General features: G+C 40.2%; 2 protein-coding genes across 3 annotated transcripts; one reads left to right on the top strand and one right to left on the bottom strand.

Moving 5' to 3' along the window:
- Positions 1 to 326: 326 nt before the first annotated feature.
- On the bottom strand, positions 327 to 3,813 carry ognb (osteoglycin, paralog b). Its single transcript, XM_067371673.1, has 6 exons — positions 3,553 to 3,813; positions 3,127 to 3,211; positions 2,875 to 3,039; positions 1,146 to 1,348; positions 964 to 1,056; positions 327 to 875 (listed from the first exon to the last, which is right to left on the bottom strand). Exons 1-6 carry the CDS (start codon positions 3,718 to 3,720, stop codon positions 705 to 707), a joined length of 885 nt encoding a protein of 294 aa, XP_067227774.1. The 5' UTR covers positions 3,721 to 3,813; the 3' UTR covers positions 327 to 704.
- Positions 3,814 to 15,371: 11,558 nt separating this feature from the next.
- On the top strand, positions 15,372 to 20,745 carry dnase1l1 (deoxyribonuclease I-like 1). 2 transcript variants are annotated; one of them, XM_067371149.1, is made up of 11 exons: positions 15,372 to 15,412; positions 15,553 to 15,650; positions 15,788 to 15,913; positions 16,803 to 16,947; positions 17,044 to 17,132; positions 17,240 to 17,326; positions 19,188 to 19,300; positions 19,410 to 19,522; positions 19,609 to 19,766; positions 19,867 to 19,963; positions 20,171 to 20,745. In XM_067371149.1, the coding sequence occupies exons 2-11, from the start codon at positions 15,568 to 15,570 to the stop codon at positions 20,180 to 20,182; spliced, it is 1,023 nt and encodes a 340-aa protein (XP_067227250.1). In that variant the 5' UTR covers positions 15,372 to 15,412; positions 15,553 to 15,567; the 3' UTR covers positions 20,183 to 20,745. The 2 variants fall into 2 exon arrangements, with proteins under 2 accessions (XP_067227250.1, XP_067227249.1); XM_067371148.1 differs by having other exon boundaries at positions 15,384 to 15,412; positions 20,036 to 20,680.
- The last annotated feature ends 79 nt before the right edge of the window (positions 20,746 to 20,824 follow it).

The raw sequence follows: 20,824 nt of genomic DNA, 5'->3' as shown, positions 1-20,824 counted from the left end.
CTTTAACTTAAAAACTTAAGTTAATGTCATAAAAAAGTAGACAAAAATCGAATGAATTCCCATAATAAAGAGAAACTTACTCATAATAATGACTTAATGACAAACTTTCTTGTATTGGCTTTCTTATTACTTTGCAATGTTAAGTCAGTTATGAGAAATGTTATCAATATAATGAGAAACTAAGCCATAATTATGAAAGATTCTCATTATTATGACTTACAGAATCTTTTTTTTTCTACTTAGCTGTAAAGAAAAAAAAAAATCAGTTATAGTGTATACTTTGTGTTACATTTATGAAGATAAAATCCAGCAAACTCTGTTGGTCCAAAATGAATTTATTTACCAGCAATGGATGTCAGTAAAAATCCCAGGGAATATCATTTTCCAAGTTTAGATTTATAGACATTTATTGCCTCACATCTTCTTATTTTGCAACTTTTACTTTTACTACAAAATCTTGAACAAAAATATAACAAAATGATTACACAGAAGGAAAGTCAAGTAAATACTTGTTATTGCCTGTATATGTGTCTTAACAATTATCTAAAAGATCTTAAACTTCTACATGTGTGATGCACTGAAAAGTCTTAAAAGTCAATATTCTTTATTACGCTGTTAAATCTTTGTGAATGCGCTGTCTAACATTATAACAGCAGTTGCCAGCTGGACGATGGCTCAAGGAACATTTTCTTCTTCTCAGCGAATTACTTGTAGTGTCCAATCGGTAGAGCTCTCAAACAGATGAAGCTGTTGGGATGTTGAGCCAGGGTTATCGGGTTTCCATCGAGCCGAACTTCCTGCATGTTGTACCTGATGTAGTGCGTGTTGTTTCCTTTGCAGAATGTGTCATCCGTCAGTGACGTTATGTTGTTGTTCTGAAAATCATTTTAAAAGTGTTCATACATATAGGAACACACTAAATACTACAGTATAAATATATTGAGACTACAGAGATGGCCGTACATGTAGATGAACCACACGCAGACTTTCCGGAAGTGGTGGGATGGCCTCCAACCCGTTGTCTCCAAGGTACAGGTATGACAGCTTGCTGAGTTTCTAATGCAAACGATGGAAGCCAGTCACAATGAATAAGACAAAAAATTCTATCAATAACATTTAAGATTCTTTCTTTTGTTCACTTTTACCTTGAAAATGTTTGCTTTCACTCCCTTTGTTTTAAGTAGATTGTGATTGACATTGAGAGACACAAGTTTGGCTGGTAGCATTGGCAGTTTGACCAGCTTGTTCTCAGCGAGTGTTAGTTCCTCAAGCTGATCGAGTTTTGAAAATGCTCCATCTTCTATCTCAGAGATGAGGTTGCCAGACAGGTCAATTCTTTTCAGCGTGGCTGTAAAGAAATATAATATAAACAAAGGTGCTATATAGCACTAAAAGTGGTTCTTGGCTTGTAATCATAGGGGAACCACTTTTGGTGCCATGTAGCACCATATCTTTAAAGGTGCTCTACAGCATCTTTGTCAAATGGTGCCATGTAGAACCCATAAGAGGTGCCATATCACATTTTATTTCTTCAACAAACATGATGCTAAACAGCACCAACGGTGGTTCTTTGGCTCATAAAGAACCTTCAAAGGGGCTTAAAAGGTTCTTTGTACAGCAGTGGCGCTATATAGCACCTTAATCACCCCAAAGAATCACTAAAGGGTCTAAACAGGTTCTGTATATAGCAGTGGTGCTATATAGCACCTTAACCACCTCAAAGAACCACTGAAGAACCTCTGAAGGACCATACAGGGGCTTAACAGGTTCTGTATACAGTAGCAGTGCTATATAGCACCTCAGTCATCCCAAAGAACCGCTGAAGAACCACTGAAGCACCAAGATTTGGTGCTATACAGCACTTAAAGTGATTCCCCTATGATTACGAGCCAAAGAACCACTTTTAGTACTATATAGCACCATTTTTTTTTACACATTTGGACAATACCATGGCCCATGGGGGTACAACTGAATTTTTTAGCTTTTTATGAACTTCATCATCATCGTCATCATTTACTTACCCTCATGCCATTCCAAAACTGTATGACTTCTGTGGCTTTTGTCCATGCATTCTTAAAAATAAAGGTTCCAAAAAGGACTTTTTCTAGCGATGCTATTTTAGGTTCCCCAATGAACCTTTCGTTGACAGATCTAAAAAGACGCTTTCTTAGAGTGATGAACATTTTAATAATCTGAAGAACCCTTTTATGCAATGAAATGGTTCCATGGATGTTAAAAGTTCTGTATTGAACCATAGATGCCAATAAAGAAATTATGTTTTACTTTGGGAGGAGCACGTTCAGATAATCAGCCCAATCAGTGCGAGAGGAGGCTTATATAGAGAGAGCCGTCTTACTTCTGCGACATGATATTTTTTCCAGCATCCCTCCTCCACCCCAACTCCTCACCCTCGCTTATTCCAATCCCAGCCAGGGATTTGGGGAGTGCTCTGGGTTCGGGCCAAATTCTGAGCTTGGTTCCCTCTCCTCGGACAGCATGCCAAATACTCATATTCAATACTATATTTCCGATCATATATAAGTGTGAACTCATGAACCTTTATTTTTAAGTCAGTGAGGTCCAAATGTCCAAAGAAAGAAAGTCGCAGGGGTTTGGAACAACATGAGGGTGAGTAGATGATGACAGAATTTTCATTTTTGGGTGAACTATCTATTTAAATGCACAAAACCTTCTAGATTTGTCTCCCCTTCTATACTAGTGGCTCTAAGGGACCTTTCTCAGTTCTGTTGGAACCTTTCAAAATAGTCTCAAGGAAAATTTCACTCAGTTGCCCTAATTACATTGATCCGGTTCCAATCATTACACATTGTGTAATTGGTGGACACACCCAAAAAACATTCTAGCATCTCATACCAACATCAGCAAAGTCTTTGTTTGTTATTTTAGTGATTTTGTTGAAGCGCGCATAGAGGTAAGCCGTTTCCTTTGGCAGTGGTGGAACTGTTGTCATGTCTGGAGAAACGTCCTCGCAATACACCGATCCAATTAGACACACACACATCAGGCAAGTAGGAAGTTCTGAAAAATAAAATGAAAATAAAAACAAAGAGGCTCAAAAATTATTTTTAATTAAATTAATGCAAAATTAAAGTAAAGAATAAATACCCTTTTCCTCTTTATCGTCTGCTTCTGGACTTTCATCATCTGTATCAGCTGGACTATCATAGTCTGTGTTAAGAATGACCTTTTTCTATAGTGAAGCAGATGACAAGAAAATTGCATTATTTTGTTTCCTCTCAAAATCAATGGGTTCAACCAGTTCGCATGCTATTTTGCCTTTCACTGTGCTCACGAGTTCCCAGATAACTTGCCGATTGCACTGTTTTCCATTGGACACAATCCCATTATGGATTTAACAGGTTTTCCATTGCATACCTTTCTTGGGACAGATTTATGATATCTGGCATTCTATATATATTTGTTTTAGCCATCAAAAACATCAATATGTTAAGCAAAATTCTATTTTAATATCACAATTTCTTTTTACAAATTTCTGTATACAAATGCATTATCAGCATTAAATTGTCGTACCTTTGGTTTCTTGGCTTCCATGACAACTCTACTCTCTGAGATAAAGTCTTCATCATCTACTACTTTCAAAACCCCTTTGTGTTTAGGTACCACTTTATTGGTTCTTGCCGTTTCACAAAATATCCACGGCACGATCATGAAAAAGAGTAAAATCCTGAGATCCATCATGTTGTGAGGAGAAACAGTTCTTGTCCTGTGTGAAGAGCAGCGCAGTGTGTCACAGCCTCTGAGTAAAATGAGACCTTTAAAGAGCTTCTCTGCAGTGACTGCCTGTGAACCATTAAAAAACAATTCATGAAACTGGCCTTAACCCACTCTGTGCTGTCGGAAGGTTATTTAACGAATCACTCGCCCCCATTCCTGCCAAAATAAACTGGAGTGAAGATGTATTGATTACTATAATCCATTTTATGTCCATGTGCTTGTGTTTTGAAATTGTGCTTAAAGTGAGAAAAGTGGATAAAAACACTTTGAAACTGATTTATTTTGCTGTCTTCTTGTGAATAAACATGATCTTACAATAACTTTAAGACCTGTTCCTCCCTTTAGTGATATAATGAGACAGTTTCAGGGAACACTGTGATTTGGAAAAATAAAGGGAAAATATAGGGGAGAATGAACAGTGCTGGCTATGGAAATAAAGGATGGAGTTCAACAGGAAATTATTATTAGTTCAGGAATCTTGGACAGCATTTTTGAACATGGTGAACTTTTAAAACTTGCAAACTCAAAAAAGCAATCGATTAATCTCATGTGAGTTAAGATTATGAAAAGAGTGTGTTGTCCAACTCATGTGACATTTATTGTTAGAAATGCAGCTGTCTGTTTTTGGTAGGTATATCAGGGGATGGGACTGAGAGAAGAGGAAAAAAACACTTCTGTCCCCCTGTTTTTGATTAAGCCAAAAAAGAATTCCTGATTTGGGCAAGATAAATAATATTGTCTTTGAACCGCAAATGCATGACAAAGTGCTGTGAAATAGATTTCAAACATCATTCAGTTGCCATGCTGAATGATATACATAACTTCACTTTTATAAATCTCTGAAAATCGAGACAGATCTGATGGCTTTAACAGCGATCCGCTGGGTTTTGAGCACTTTTGGAGTACTGCTTGTTTTTATCGGAGGCATGTGATAACCTGGGAGCAGAATTAACAGGTGTTCAAACAAATGCATTCCAAGACTTTTAAAACACACTTCCTCAACCTCCCTCTGGGTGCCGTTACTTAACCTGATGGGACGTATGATGAAGCCTAGACAGACTGGACAGTTTAATATACAGATAAACAAAAAGATCACCAAAATTATTATTAAAGGAAAAGCATCTTTGCAGCAAAGTCCGGATATTATTCTGCATGGTTTGCCTGCAGCTCTACCAACTGATGCATAATGGAGAGAGTGTGAACATCTCAACAGATGTGAGAGTGAATGAAGACTTAACGTTTGGGCTTCTATCAGGGAAAATATATTAGTTATTATTAAAGGGTTAGTTCACCCAAAAATTAAAATTCTGTCACTCACCCTTATCCCTCTATGGTACGGTGTTGCCTCCAGGTCTATTTTAGTTTGTTTTTAATAAAAAACAGAAAGGAGTAGTTCTGGATAGTATCGCATGTGTGGATGCTGCTGGTGGTGCATCATTTGTAGCCTTTTCTCACAGCAGCTGGAATGTACAGGTGCTGGTCATATAATTAGAATATAGAATATTTAAAAAATGAAAATTTAATTTATACTAGATTCCCTACATGTAAAGTAAAACATTTCAAAAGATTTTTGTTCTTTTTTTATTTGTTGATTAGAGCGTACAGCCAATGAAAGTCCAAAATCCAGTATCTCAAAATATTAGAATATTTACATTTGAGTGTCATTAAATGACCATCCCTACAGTATAAATTCCGGGTATCTCTTGTTCTTTGAAACCACACTAATGGGGAAGACTGCAGACATGGCAATGGTCCAGGAGAAAATCATTGACACCCTCCACAAAGAGAGTAAGTCACAGATGGTCATTACTGAATGTGGTGGCTGTTTACAGAGTGATGTATCAAAGCATATTAAATGCAAAGTTGACTAGAAGGAAGAAATTGGGTAGGCAAAGGTGCACAAGCAACAGGGATGACCACAAGCTTGAGAATACTGTCAAGTAAAGCCGAATCAAACACTTGGGAGAGCTTCAAAATGAGTCAAATGAAGCCGGAGTCAGCGCATCAAGAGTCACCACATTCAGACATCTTCAGAAAAAGGACTACCAAGCCACTTCTGAAACAGAAACAATGTCAGAAGCATCTTACCTGGGCTAAGGAGAAAAAGAACTGGACAGAGAACAGTGGTCGAAAGTCCTCTTTTCAGATAAAAGTAAATTTTGCATTTCATGTTGAAACCATGGTCCCACACTGCAAAAAATGCTGTTCTTACTTAGATTTTTTGTCTTGTTTCTAGTCAAAATATCTTAAAGTTCTTAAATCAAGACACATTTTCTTGACAAGTAAAAATTATTTTCTTGTTTTCAGGAAAAATAAGTCAAAATTAAGTAAGTCTTTCCTTAAAACAAGCAAAATAATCTGCCAATGGGGTAAGCAAAATAATCTTATTTCAAACCAAGAATAAGATATATAATCTTGTTTTCAGTTTGGACTAAGATTATTTTGCTTACCCCATTGGCAGATTATTTTGCTTGTTTTAAGGAAAAAAGTACTCAATTTTGATTTATTTTTCCTGAAAACAAGAAAATAATTTGTACTTGTCAAGAAAATGCTTCTTGATTTAAGAACTTTAAGATATTTTGACTAAAAACAAGACAAAAATTCTAAGTAAGAACAGCATTTTTTGCAGTGCAGAGTCTGAAGGAAGACTGGAGAGGCACAGAATCCAAGCTGCTTGAAGTCTAGTGTGAAGTTTCTGAAGTCAGCAATGATTTGGGGGGGCCATGACATCTGCTGGTGTTGGTCTATTGTGTTTTATCAAGTGCAAAGTCAATGCAGCCATCTTCCAGGAGATTTTGGAGCACTTTATGCTTCCATCTGCTGACAAGCTTTATGGAGATGCTGATTTCCTTTTCCAGCAGGACTTTAGCACCTGCCCACAGTGCAAAAACCACTTCCAAGTGGTTTGCTGACCATGATATTGCTGTGTTTTATTGGCCAGCCAACATGCCTGACCCTTAAATCTATGGGATATTTTCAAGAGAAAGATGAGAAACAGTCGATCCAACAATATACAGATGATCTGAAGGCTCAATAGTGCTTCAGCAGTACCACAGGCTGATCACTTCCATGCCACTCTTCACTGATGCTGTAATTTGTGCTAGGAGCAAGTCATTTGCTGTAATATGTGCTGCCGACCAAGTCTTGAGTGCACAAATGAACGTACTTTAAAGAACTTGAACTTTTCTGTTTTGAAAATCCATTTTTTGATTGATCTTAGGAAATATTCTAATATTTTGAGATACTGGATTTTGGACTTTCATGAGCTGTACGCTCTAATCATCAAAATTAAAAAAAAAAAAAAAAAAAAAACTTTTGAAATGTTTTACTTTACATGTAGGGAATCTAGAATATATGAAAGTTTCATTTTTAAAATAATTTACAATAAAAAAAATGAACTTTTTCACGATATTCTAATTATCGTATATAGCCTACTTGAGATGGTGGCTTGTAATTCAGAAAGTTTAAATCGACAACTGTGGTAAAAACTAAGTAAAATAATCTTACCACACTGCGGAGTGTGGACTACGGAAAGCCTACAAAAGGGAAAGCAACCGGGTCTGTGCGAAAACAAGAGATGTCGGCAGGGCTTTTGAAAGTTGGCGTGACCAAAAAACGGACGCAGAGATGGCTTTTTTTTTCTGCTGGACAGATAAGACATTTCAATGGTTCATTGGGTAATAAGGTAACAGTAGCACACGTTTTCGCTTAATCCATACAGTTATGGATAACGATAATACACATATACATACACACAGTCACGCAATGTTTAAGTTTTTAACATTAACAGTTCGAGAACAAAGTATAACAATAATAATTTGCACAACAAAAGTGGATGACATGTTACTTGACAATGACATTTTCCGGTTAAACGTCTTAATTTGGACATACATACAAGACGTAGCATTTACAATGTACAGTGAAGATCCACACTGCTGCGTTGACACACACATAGCTGCACCTCAAAACATTAGATTCATCCGCCCTGAGGAGTCGTGCCGATGCACAACCCACATGAAGATGATAATTCCGCAAATAACTGCAATTGCAGGTTTCAAACAGAGATGGCGACAAAGAGGCAAAACTTACGGACTTACTGCAGCTTTAATGACAGAAATTTCATTTTTGGTTGAACTAACCCTTTAAATTAGGTTTCAGTTAGTTGCCAAGTAAACATTTCTCATTTTCATCTAAGTTTATATATAATATTTTTATTTTATAAAATAGAATAAGTATGTACATAAGTGTTAATAAAAATATGTCAGAAGTACAATATATGGACAAAAGTATTGGGACGCACCTCTTAATTATTATAATCAAGCACCTAGCCATGCAGCCTGTAAAAAAATGGGTCGTTCTAAAGAGAATCAGTGAATTTGCTTGTGGTACTGTGATAGGATGCCACCTTTGCAGCAAGTCAGTTTGTGAAATTTTATCCCTGCTAGATATTCCATGGTCAACTGTAAGTGTTATTATTGGAAAGTGGAAGCATTTAGGAACAGCATCAACTTAGCCATGACGCAAAGACCACGTAAAGTCACAGAGCGGGGTCACTGAGTGCTGAGGCGCATGGTACGTAAAAGTCACCATGCGCTGATTCCAAATTTCCACTGGCATTAATATCCGAACAAAATATGTGTGGGGGGAGCTTCATGGAATGGGTTTGGAATTGGGGGCCTACTAATTAAAAAATCTAATATATTTTTACACAAATTGTGCCGTTCCATTAATATTCCATTTTTAAAATATTTTGTCAATTGAAATTACTCATTTCTTCAAGAATCAAATGTGAGTGTTTTCATACAATTTCAGATTAAAAGATTACACACTGTCCACAAACCAAAATTAAATGATCTTTGTGCTTGTGGACATATGTATGCACCATTTATGTTGCACATTCAGTTACTCCTTTAATGTTTTAAACAAGTGCAGATTTTACACAGAGAGAGGGTTTCAAAATCTCTCAAAACAAAGACCCTTCCATTATGTTGAACCCTTTTAATCAATTCAATCGTCTGGTTTTCAGTTTCTCCTTCCTGTGGGCTGATGTATCTGCTGAGGAGGCACTTTTAGGCCGTATCACTGAGGACTTGTAGAGAGAACAGATGGATCCATCCTCACCAATCCGATAGGACACCTCGGAAGGGTCCACCCACAGGGTCAGCTCTATTGGAAGTGATGAGAAAAGCTGCTCTTGTGTAAGTCCAACAGCAGAGGCTGCTTTTCCTATGAGAGGGTCCATTTTACGGTTGATCCGTAAACATCTGTAGCCAGAGCCTCTGCAGGGAGCATGAGGAAACCAATGGTGCCGATAGTGCTCTAAAAGAGAGACATATCAAACTGCATACAGAAACTTTACAAATGTTTTAAAGCATTTTATTATTATTTGTCATAAAAATAATGATAGATTATTCAAAAGAAAGTTACTGATGGCATCTATGTTTAAAAAAATAAAATTTTAATTACATTTTTTATATATATATATATATATATATATATATATATATATATATATATATATATATATATATATATTTAACATCTTGACATATATATATATATATAATCCAAAAAAAAAAAAGGATATCGGAGGCGTATGATTACTCAGTAAAGTAAAGCAGGTCAGCCCACACACACCCTCTTCTCTCACCTAGAAGCGCATCAGTGAGTGAGTGAGTGAAGAGCTGCAGCTGGTCTCCAGTGAGAGAGACGCTGCTGCTCAGTAAACCGCTGATGAATGTAGCAGCGACTGACACCTCTGTTTTCATCCTGTTTTCAGCAAGCGTATGTTCTTCACGAAAAAAAAGAGTGCCGTACGTTTTCAACGACACAAAACGCTAAAAAAAAACACCTGCTGATTTATTTTTAATAATAAATACCGACGGACTAAAAATGACATTCAGTTTAAACTGGAATATTAGCTATATGAATTATTTGCAGTACGCACAAATATTACTGAGAGTAAATCTAAAGCAGAACATCGAATCAATTACGTCATAGGGCAGAATCAGCGCGCTTCTCTAGCGCCATCGCTTGACAAATCAACAGTCACGTGTGAGGAGACGTTTCTCAATCAGTTTACTTGTGGTTTTAATCTAGTTTTAGACCAGCTTTTGCAGAATTAGTGCGCTTCTCTGGCGCCATCGCTTGACAAATCAACAGTCACGTGTGAGGAGACGTTTCTCAATCGGTTTACTTGTGGTTTTAATCTAGTTTTAGACCAGTTTTTACATTAGACCGGCTCAGAAACAGTTGTGATAATACAATAAATAAAATGTTTGTTTTTTGTTCAGGGTTTTGTGTGTGTGTGTGTGTGTGTGTGTGTGTGTGTGTGTGTGTGTGTGTGTGTGTGTGTGTGTGTGTGTGTGTGTGTGTGTGTGTGTGTGTGTGTGTGTGTGTGTGTGTGTGCTTTTGTTTATATTACATTGTGGGGACCAAATGTCCCCATGATGTAATATAAACCTGAGTTCACCTACATCGTGGGGACCAGCCAGCGGTCCCCACAATGTAAATGGGTTTATAAATCATATAGAATGAGTTTTTGTGAAAAAGTAAAAGTTTGCACAGTTTCCTGTGAGGGTTAGGTTTAGGGGTAGGGGCAGGGTAGGGGGATAGAATGTACAGTTTGTTCAGTGTAAAATGCATTGAAGTCTATGGAAAGTCCCCACAATTCACAAAAACAAACGTGTGTGTGTGTGTGTGTGTGTGTGTGTGTGTGTGTGTGTGTGTGTGTGTGTGTGTGTGTGTGTGTGTGTGTGTGTGTGTGTGTGTGTGTGTGTGTGTGTGTGTGTGTATGTAATTTTGAGAGAAAATCTGCAGATTGAGCTGGTAGCACACTTAATTCTAACTGAAAGAACCATCGAATTGCCCAAAATATTTAATAAACAAACATGCTAAGCAGGGTCCCTGTGGGTGAATAAAATGCATCCAGTTAAAGGGATAGTTCACCCCAAAAAAAATGAAAATTCTATCATCATTTACTCACCCTTAAGTTGTTCCAAACCTGTATGAATTTCTTTGTTCTGCTGTACAAAAAGGAAGATATTTGGAAGAATGTTTGTAACCAAGCAGATCTCGCCCCCTATTGACTACCATAGTACTTATTTGTCCTACTATGGTAGTAAATGGGGGACAAGATCTGTTTGGTTACTGACATTCTTTAGTCTGCCTATCACCAGACCAAGCTCAATTTAAAATTGACCATTGGTCTGGGGAGTTTGCGATGTAATTCCTACTGCACAAGAGGCGTGATCAACGAGCATTATTCACGCAATTGGATAGTCCTTCAGCCAATCAGATCAACGATGAGGGTTACGTACTTTGCAGAGCGATGCAAAAACTCCAGAAAGGTTTACCTTGTGTCTCAATCAGCTCCCTAGTTCAGTAGTCAGGGCACTGATCAGGGAATCAGCCACATTCACTTTCATGATATCCCCTACAGCAACATAGTGTCTGTCACGGGCACACACAAAAACAAGATGGTAGATCCAAGTGCAGCATAAGTATTTATTGGGGAATCCAGAAGCGTAAATCCAAATGCAGGCAAGGGGTCAAAATCCAGATAATCCACAGTCCATAAAAACAAAAGCCAGAGAAACAAACAGTGCACATAACAATACAACAAAACACAAACAAAGGCAGAAACAACAGAGACTAAATAGGCAGACACTAATGAAGAAACACAAAACAGCTGAGTGCAATGAATGGGATAATGAGTCCAGGGGTGAGTATGGGAATTGTAGTCCAAGGGGTGAAAACAAGAGTCCAGGATGGAGTGCCCTCTAGTGGCTGACTAGGGCACTCTCACTAGTGATCGTGACATTACCCCTCCTCAAAGGAGCGGCTACCAGACGCTCCACCAGAAAACAAAAAAGAAAAACACAAAAACTCAGGAGGGAGGTGGACAGGAGGAGGATCAGGGGGAGGGATGGTGGGCCAGGACCAGAGCCCCCAACCGAAGGCCAGGGGGGAGCCGGTGGAACGGACCACGGGGGCTCTAAGAGGGTCGGGGTCCTGGCTGAATGCCAGGGCGGCACTGGAGGAACTGACCAGGCGGGTTCCCTGGGGTCTGGAGTCCTGGCTGGTTGCCAGGGCGGCACTGGAGGAACTGACCAGGCGGGTTCCAGCGGTTCCAACGGCCGGGGCAGTGGCAGCAGGGCAGGAAGCCTGGACGACGGTGGCAGGGCAGACGACCTGGGCGGCGGCGGCGACGGCAGCAGGACTGGCGGCCTGGGCGGCGGCGGCAGGGCAGAAGGCTTGGATGGCGGCGGCAGGGCCGAAGGCTTGGACGGCGGCGGCAGGGCCGAAGGCTTGGACGGCGGGGGCAGGCCTGACCAAGGGTGCTCTGTGGCCGTATCAGGGAGAGCGGGCAGCTCGGTAACGGTCTCCGTGGCCGTATCAGGGAGAGCGGAGGACTCAGGGAAGGCAGCGGGCTCAGACTGGAACCGCTCAGGGACGGCAACGTGTTCAGGCTGGGGCTGCTCAGGGACGGCAACGTGTTCAGGCTGGGGCTGCTCAGGGACGGCAACGGGCTCAGGCTGGGGCTGCTCTGGCGCCGGCAGGGCAAGGCGCTTCGGTGGCGCCGGCAGGGCAAGGCGCTTCGGTGGCGCCGGCAGGGCAAGGCGCTTCGGTGGCGCCGGCAGGGCAAGGCGCTTCGGTGGCGCCGGCAGGGCAAGGCGCTTGGAGAACCAACGAACAATCTCTAGAGTGGTCTCCAGGCCTTGTAGGACGGAGGAAGCCCTTTTCCTCCTTCTCCTCCGCTTATGTGGGTGAGGCGGTGGCTCACCCAAAATGGACTCACTGGCTGGAGCGGGCTCTGGAGTGGACTCACTGGCTGGAGCGGGCTCTGGAGTGGACTCACTGGCTGGAGCGGGCTCTGGAGTGGACTCACTGGCTGGAGCGGGCTCTGGAGTGGACTCACTGGCTGGAGCGGGCTCTGGAGTGGACTCACTGGCTGGAGCGGGCTCTGGAGTGGACTCACTGGCTGGAGCGGGCTCTGGAGTGGACTCACTGGCTGGAGCGGGCTCTGGAGTGGACTCACTGGCTGGAGCGGGCTCTGGAGTGGACTCACTGGCTGGAGCGGGCTCTGGAGTGGACTCACTGGCTGGAGCGGGCTCTGGAGTGGACTCACTGGCTGGAGCGGGCTCTGGGGAGGCCTCCGGGTCTTGAGGGATGGAAGCCTTCCTCCTCCTCTTCCTCCTTTTAGATGTGAGAAGTGGAGACTCAGTGCCCACCTCCTCTGAGGCCTCTGGAGCGGACTCACGGACTGAAGCTGACTCACTGGCTGGAGCTGCCTCCGGGCCTTGAAGGATGGAAGAAGCCTTCTTCCTTCTCCTCCTCCTCCTCCCTTTACCGGAGTGAAGCTGAGGCTCAGTGCCCACCTCCTCTGAAGACTCTGGAGTGGACTCACAGGCGGGAGCGGGCTCTGGCTGAGCGTGGGTTGCCCAACGGCTTCTGTGGGAGAGATAATGGACAAAGCGCCAAAAATCCAGGATCTGGAGCCCCTCCAACTCCCACTGAGGCAGAGGGTCGTCAAGGCATCCATTAAACACCCCTTTAAGCGCCTCATCATTGTACCGCAGCCCTCTCGCCATAGTCCAAAAGAACTGGGCAAAACTCCCTACCTCGCTCCCCTCCTGACGCAGAGCCACCACCGCCCGAAATAAAGCCATCCGCTCCCCAATGGAGGCTGGGGGAATAATCCGAAAACTCATGCCGCTGGATCTGTTAAATGGTGTTTTGTTCTGTCACGGGCACACACAAGAACAAGATGGTAGATCCAAGTGCAGCATAAGTATTTATTGGGGAATCCAGAAGCGTAAATCCAAATGCAGGCAAGGGGTCAAAATCCAGATAATCCACAGTCCATAAAAACAAAAGCCAGAGAAACAAACAGTGCACATAACAATACAACAAAACACAAACAAAGGCAGAAACAACAGAGACTAAATAGGCAGACACTAATGAAGAAACACAAAACAGCTGAGTGCAATGAATGGGATAATGAGTCCAGGGGTGAGTATGGGAATTGTAGTCCAAGGGGTGAAAACAAGAGTCCAGGATGGAGTGCCCTCTAGTGGCTGACTAGGGCACTCTCACTAGTGATCGTGACAGTGTCGGTCCAGATCCGGCCCACATCTGGTACATGTGGATTACAAGCGGACCGGATCTGGACCGACACTGTCACGAGCCGCCTTATGTTGCTGTCTGCACGACCTAGAGAACTAGGGAGCTGATTGAGACGCAAGGTTAGTTTTTATTGGTTTGTAGCATTGATCCGTGGTTTGCAAAAGCAGCAATGGCATCGAGCGATTTTTGCAGGTTGTTCAAAAAAACATGAAAGTGATCTGTATTTACACCCACTTGAGCAATTTGTTTGCTAACTAAAGAAGTCATTCAGCATCGGCGAGAGTTTCTGATACTGTAAATATTGTTTATACCATCATTGAAGGGGCATTGAAGTAAAAGAGTCCTGTACTCACATTGTGTAGCAAACCACCAAAATAACAGCAGAGAATCATTGTGTGTCATTAATCGCTGTTTGTAATCTTCCTATGAAGAGACTGTCGGATCAACGCTCTGCTACATTTCTCTCAGATAAGGTAAATGCTTAACACAATCGGCGTCACTGTGATTGTGCATTGTTATTTTGGAGTGACGGTCGTGTGAGAGGCGGGTAGATCAGATAGAGTTTGAAAGCTGCTTGCCGTCGATTCTCTATCGTCATCGTGTTATACCCGCCAATAGTGAGCAAGGTGGATAAGCCAGTCTGTGATTGGTTCCCGCAAAAGTGTAACAGCGCAGCAGAAATGAATGTACGGGTTTCCAGACTGAGTTGCCGAGCGAAATCAAATCGCCGGCAGATCAGGCTGGGTTTACCCAGACTAGACATTCTTCCAAATATCTTCCTTTGTGTTCAGCAGAACAAAGAAATTTATACAGGTTTGGCACTACTTGAGTGTGAGTAAATGATGTCAGAATTCTTATTTCAGTCAGGACCACCAAGTCAAAAATTACAAGAGACAAAATTTAGTCAATTTTTTATTGGAATATTTTGCTAAAGTTACAATTTGGCGGTATGGCTCTATTCTAAATTCCCTGTCCTTTTCATGAGCTCCATGAAAGCCAAGACCAGGAACAGCAGCAGCTTCTGGGGACAACCTCCCATTTTTTAACTGGGAGAGAGGCAGAAAATCCCCCTATTGAGAACAGAGCATGCATCAATGACAACAGAATGACACTGATTAAGTTATACACAAGTTTAAGGAGGAGCTGGGGAGGAAGTGGGTTGCAAGCAGCGTGCAGTGGAAGCAGAGAGACGGAAGCTGCGTTTAAGTAATGAGCCTTATTTTAGAGTTGCCAATGGAGTCCATAGAAATCGGATCAGCTGATATGGGTGGGGTTGGAATTTGCGAATCAGCTGATAGCGGAGCTTGACTACGAGGCCTGCCTGAACTGATGCAGAATGCTTGATTTCTGTGTGTACTATCTCTTTAAGTTCAGTTCTCAGAGGTGTTCTGGGTTTGTAGTTTACCTATGGGCCTGGTGATAATCAGTGTTTTTCAGCACTTAATTATTTTTGTGCAGCTAGAATTGACTGACTCGGTATTGGATATTGTGCATGTATACTTATCTTACACAATAGGTAACTACACAAGTAAGTAACTACATATTTCATAAGAAATATTTATTTTCTTTATTTTCTGTCGTCTTAATCAATCAGTAGCTTTGCTGGAATTTGACAGACCTTTAAACTCATTGATTTAAAACTGTTTTTTTTTTTTTTTTTTGGTTTAGGAGCTGCAGACATTTATGCAACTATGCTTAAGCAACTATGTTGTCATATTGGGCTTGAGTAAAAGCAGTGCCCTAAACCGGAAAAACCTGAAAGATGTGTGAGTAAATGATTATATACCTCCTAATTCCGTTAGTTTTGCATGCAAATGTATTGTATTTATCTCTATTGCAGGGTGTGGAAAGCCCCACACTCCATACATTAGTAAGACAAGCTCCTCCCTTTGTCCACAAATAGCAGAGCAGAGGGTGTGTCCTCAGTCTTCCTGAGTATAATAACACCAGTGGAAAACTCTTCTGCTGCGGAAGGGAAAGAAAGAGAGACCTGCTTTGTTGAAGTGAAACCCAACACATTTCAAATGAGGTAAGGAAGTCTGCTTGTCAGTATATTAAGCTTTATATGCGGCTCTGTATGAGCCTGTTGCTGCTTTTTCAGTGCTGAGATTCCCATGTTGTAGCTACTAGGCAAGCAATTGCATTATATAGGAAAGTTCTTTGAAGAAATATGTGAAAAAAATGTTGTAAGCTGTTAGAAACCTCTAGAACCCACAGATCATGTTTTAACATGTTGTTTGCTGTCTGGATTACTGCCAACAACAGCATAGGCTATTAACTTCACAATAAGTCACTAACCTCAAAGCAGACACATCCTGATCCTTGACATAGTCTATCATTAGGTGTTAACTGTCACTTTCTGATTACTGGTCTCACATGAAAAGCAGTCAAAACTTTGATCAGAACATGATTAGGTTTGTTAATCAGTGATTCAATGGAAAATTTAAGTGAGTTTGGGGTCTCCAAATTCATCAAACCTGATGAATTGTTATCGTCTACACATGTTTTTACTTGGTATAGATTAGCTCAGTCAACTTTTGGGGATAGGAATGGGGAAATTAGTTATTTGATGAACAAAATCTTTAAAACATCTAAAAATATTATCTCTTTTCATACCACAAACCACAATCACATGATGAACTCATTACTCATCAGTTTCAAGATCACTTTTTTTGCAATAGCTGTTAACTCTGTAACAAGAGAGTCAAATGAGTTTTTTCTATTTTCTATTATTTAATTCTGGTCTTTTATTCTCCATTGTCCTGCTTCTACGTTATTTTTATTTGTTTTTACACTCTTGAGTGTCTGCTTGCATACAACTCATGTATTCCTGTTAATATAACATTTGAAGGCTGTTCTTTCCCATTGAATTGTGAAGCTATAACTACAAAGGTCTTTTTCTCACTCTTTACATGCAGGATGACCGGCAGACTGTTCCTCTTCACCCTCTTCATTCTCTCTGGCTCACTGACCTGCTGTGGATTCAGAATTTGTGCCTTTAATGTTCAGAGTTTTGGTGATTCAAAATCAGCCAATGCCATAATCATGAATTCTGTATCACGGGTATGAGGATGAATAGTACAATGTGTTTACTTTTTTAAAAAAAAAAAAAAATTATAAAACAAGTCTAAAAGTGTTCTAGTTTATTCTTTCTTGCAGATTGTATCCCGTTGTGACATATGTTTGCTCCAGGAGGTCAGAGATCAGAAAAATAAAGCCATTCCACGCCTGCTTGATGCAGTCAACAGGTAGACAATATGCAAATATCAAAAAAACAAATCTGAACTTGCCGTGTAAAAAAGCAGATTTAAGAGATAAGCAAGCATAAATGCTGTTATGTTTATTTTGTTTCCAGGCTTAATAATAATGATTATGACTACGTGGCAAGTGAGCGTCTCGGGAGAACACAAGCGTATCAGGAGCAATATGTTTTTGTTTACAGGTATGTGTTCAGCACTTCTGTACATTAGGACAATATGCAAAGGCTAAGGATGTACAAGATATTGGGAAAATATTTATTATCGGATGATATTAAAGATGTGTTCATTTATCAGCGGTGTTGGGGAAAGTTACTTTTAAAATTAATGCATTACAATTATTGCTTGGGGAGTGTTGGGGAGCGCAGGATTTAAAGGGGCCGCAGCCTGAATCGGTGCATAGTTAATGATGCCCCAAAATAGGCAGTTAAAAAATTAATAAAAAAAATCGATGGGGTAATTTGAGCTGAAACTTCACAGACACATTCAGGGGACACCTTATGCTGCGTTCACACCAGACGCGACTTGCTATTCGCGCGTAGTTGGACGCTTGAACATTTTGAGTTTACTCGCTTCATTCGCGCGTGACATTCGCTTCATTCGCGCGTGAAAATCCCTTCACAATAGACGCGAATTCACGTCATGAGAGGGGCTCTCCAGCTCCTTTATGTGTCCCAGACTCTCCCACTGCTTTCTGCACACTTCCTCTGAATAAACACAACTTGTCAGTGGGGAAATAATTGTAAATTACAGAGAATAAGCTCAATTGGTCGTCTTTAGTTGGCTTGTAGTCTTAATATTTTTATATATATACATCTAATTGAGTAAAGACCATTTTTTACCTTTTTATTTCTGTTTCTATAAATGTAGGAAGATGTACAGCGACAATGATTTTGTCCTCCATTGTTGTTTCGAAATTCTGCCTCAGCTCGCTACGTCACGTCACTACTAGAGCAAGCTCCTGATTGGTTAACGCGGCGCGGAAATTCGCCAAAGTTCAGATTTTTCAACTTGCGTGATTCGCGCGAATCGCGTCATTTGCGAGAATCACTCAATTCGCGTTGCGTCATTCGCGCCACTTCATTCGCGCCGCAGGATGTCGATTCGCGTCTTTGCATTGACTTAACATGTAAATCACTCGCGCTTACCGCTTCATTCGCGTCTGGTGTGAACGCACCATTAGACTTATATTACATCTTGTAAAAACTGGTTCTAGGGCACCTTTAACTGTGCTGCCATTCTGGGAACGCAGAAGAATAGGACGCAGGAAAAGAAAGTTCAACACTCTTACTTTTAACAATAAAAACATTACATTTCACTGTTTTTATTCATGTTGAGGAATACTGAATCTGTTATTGTGCAATGAGATGAGTAAATGCTGCTCACATTGAATCTAGAACTACATAACCATCATGTTCACAGCAACATGGGTCTCAACATGGGGACAGGAGAGGTATCAGTCAATAAATGGGAAAACAAAGTAACTTGGGTTACTTATTTGAAAAAGTTATTTTGTTGTAAATTTAAAAGTAATGTGTTACTTTACTAGTTACTCGAAAAAGTAATCTGATTACATAACTCACATTACTTGTAATGCATTACCCCAACACTGTTTGTCAGTATGCTTATGTCCCCTGATTTTGCATCTAAATTAGATTTGCTGTCATCTAACAACACTCAATTAAATTTCTTTAAACATTAATAATTTAATGACACCATCACAAAATGAATATACACTATTTATAGTGTACATTATTAAATCGTGATGCCTGAATGTACTTGTAGCATTTTAAATGATTGGTTTTAGTGCTTGGTGTTTTATTTTTAATTTATTTAGACAAAATAGCTTAGAATTTTATACCATAACATGAAAATAATTATTGGCTTATCTTTTTTGGCACATCCTTAGTACAGGCAGGGTGTTAAAAATAATATTAAATATTGCTTTGTCTTACATTACTTAGATTAATATTAAGATATTCTTGATCACCATAATAAGTTTTAGGAGTTTCAGGCATTGCAAGATAATTTTCCTCTTTTCCTCAGGAAAAGCTCAGCGACGCTGATAAACCAGTATCAGTATCCAGATACACAGAATGGGGATGTTGATGCGTTCTCCAGAGAACCCTTTGTGGTACATTTTCAAGCCCCTAAAACAGGTCAAAATAAAAAAAGGAAAACTTGCACGCTAAATTTGTTCAATGACAAATGATTATAAGCTGAAGTTTGATGATTTTGTTCATGATCTGATAATGTCTCTATTAACAGTTGCCAAGGAGTTTGTCTTGATTCCGCAGCACACCACTCCTTCAAATGCCACCAAAGAGATTGATGAACTTTACGACGTCTTTGTGGATGTTAGAAAGCGATGGAAAATTGAGGTGTGATGATGGATTTCCTATATTATATAGAGCAGAATATCTTGAGATCAAATCTTAAACCTTGCTTTTTTTTGTCATCTTGGCAGAATGTGATGTTCCTTGGGGACTTTAATGCAGCTTGTGGTTACGTGGCTAAAAAGAACCGTAAGAACATCAGGCTCTTTACCGACCCGTCTTTCATCTGGCTGATTTTGGATAAGGTGGACACTACGGTGAAACAGTCGACGGACTGTGCATACGACAGGTGTGCTAGCAAAATGTTTTTATCAGTGTAATATAATAAAACTGCTTATGATTTGCATATAGACAGCATAATGATTCATATTTATGGCTACAATCCACAGAATTGTTGTGCATGGAGAGCCATTTCTCAAAACAATCGAACCGTTTTCAGCACAGCCGTTCAATTTTCCCAAGGAATTCCGTCTTACAGAGGCTCAGGTAAGCCAAATTCAGCATTTACATTTATTTTTTGCATTTTCATTTCACTGAACTTCAGACTGTCTGTTATAGGCTTTGGAAGTGAGTGATCACTACCCCATTGAGGTGGTTCTCAAGAGTCAGAAATCAGGGTTTTTCTCAAGAAGCAACGAAGTTTCATGTCTTCAGCCTACATTGTTTGTCCTGAATGTCTTTCTGCTTCTGCAGATGATCATATGACCACAAATCAACACAAGTGGATTATTCATCTCATCTAGATGAAGACTTTACTTTGCTGTTACACAGCTGCTACGTTCTTGAGCTCATACAGATCCACAACTGCATCTACAAAATGTGCTGCTGATTTTTGGATGTGAATGAATATTGTGTTTTAGTTTCTTGTAATTTATAATCATGGAGAACTGGCTCAGGTTGTATATTCCTGACGTCTTGTGTTTTTGATTAGATTTCTCATTTATGCAAGTTAAATGTATTCACTTTTGAAGAGAATTTTATTTTTGTAATACATTTTTCTGATTAACATGCACCTGTATGAATGTTGTTTGTTCACTTGTTTCACATTTTGAAGTTGTATTTTATTAAATATTTTCATCTATCATGAATCATTCTTAAAATAATTAAGTATTCACTAGCCTGAAACCAGGGAACACCATAGGCCTTTAGGGCTGACCTCAGTCTTAAATAAAAGGAAAATCCCAGTAATCAGAATTCTGTACTCAAATGTTGAAATGATTGAAAAGTGAAATTAAAAGTGTGAATACCGCAATCAGACCAGGCTTTATAGACAAAGGGCTTTTTTGCAGTTAACAGTTATGTCAAAGGTGTACTTGTATATGAAAAGAGGACCCATACAGGTTTGGT

Source organism: Chanodichthys erythropterus, chromosome 20 (assembly GCF_024489055.1).
Source record: "Chanodichthys erythropterus isolate Z2021 chromosome 20, ASM2448905v1, whole genome shotgun sequence".
Classification (NCBI taxonomy): domain Eukaryota; kingdom Metazoa; phylum Chordata; class Actinopteri; order Cypriniformes; family Xenocyprididae; genus Chanodichthys; species Chanodichthys erythropterus.
Note: the sequence above shows the minus strand (reverse complement) of the source record. Positions and strands in the feature narration are given on the sequence as shown.

Bases quoted from the DNA above. Each gene is read 5' to 3' on its own strand.
- dnase1l1 (XM_067371148.1), top strand. From the start codon at position 15,568: ATGCAACTATGCTTAAGCAACTATGTTGTCATATTGGGCTTGAGTAAA. The intron at 15,914-16,802 runs GTAAGGAAGTCT...CTTTACATGCAG, and splicing joins CCCAACACATTTCAAATGAG to GATGACCGGCAGACTGTTCC. The intron at 19,523-19,608 runs GTGTGATGATGG...TCATCTTGGCAG, and splicing joins GAAAGCGATGGAAAATTGAG to AATGTGATGTTCCTTGGGGA.
- ognb (XM_067371673.1), bottom strand. From the start codon at position 3,720: ATGATGGATCTCAGGATTTTACTCTTTTTCATGATCGTGCCGTGGATA. The intron at 1,349-2,874 runs GTATGAGATGCT...ATTTCTTTACAG, and splicing joins CAAAGACTTTGCTGATGTTG to CCACGCTGAAAAGAATTGAC. The intron at 1,057-1,145 runs GTAAAAGTGAAC...CGTTTGCATTAG, and splicing joins TGAAAGCAAACATTTTCAAG to AAACTCAGCAAGCTGTCATA.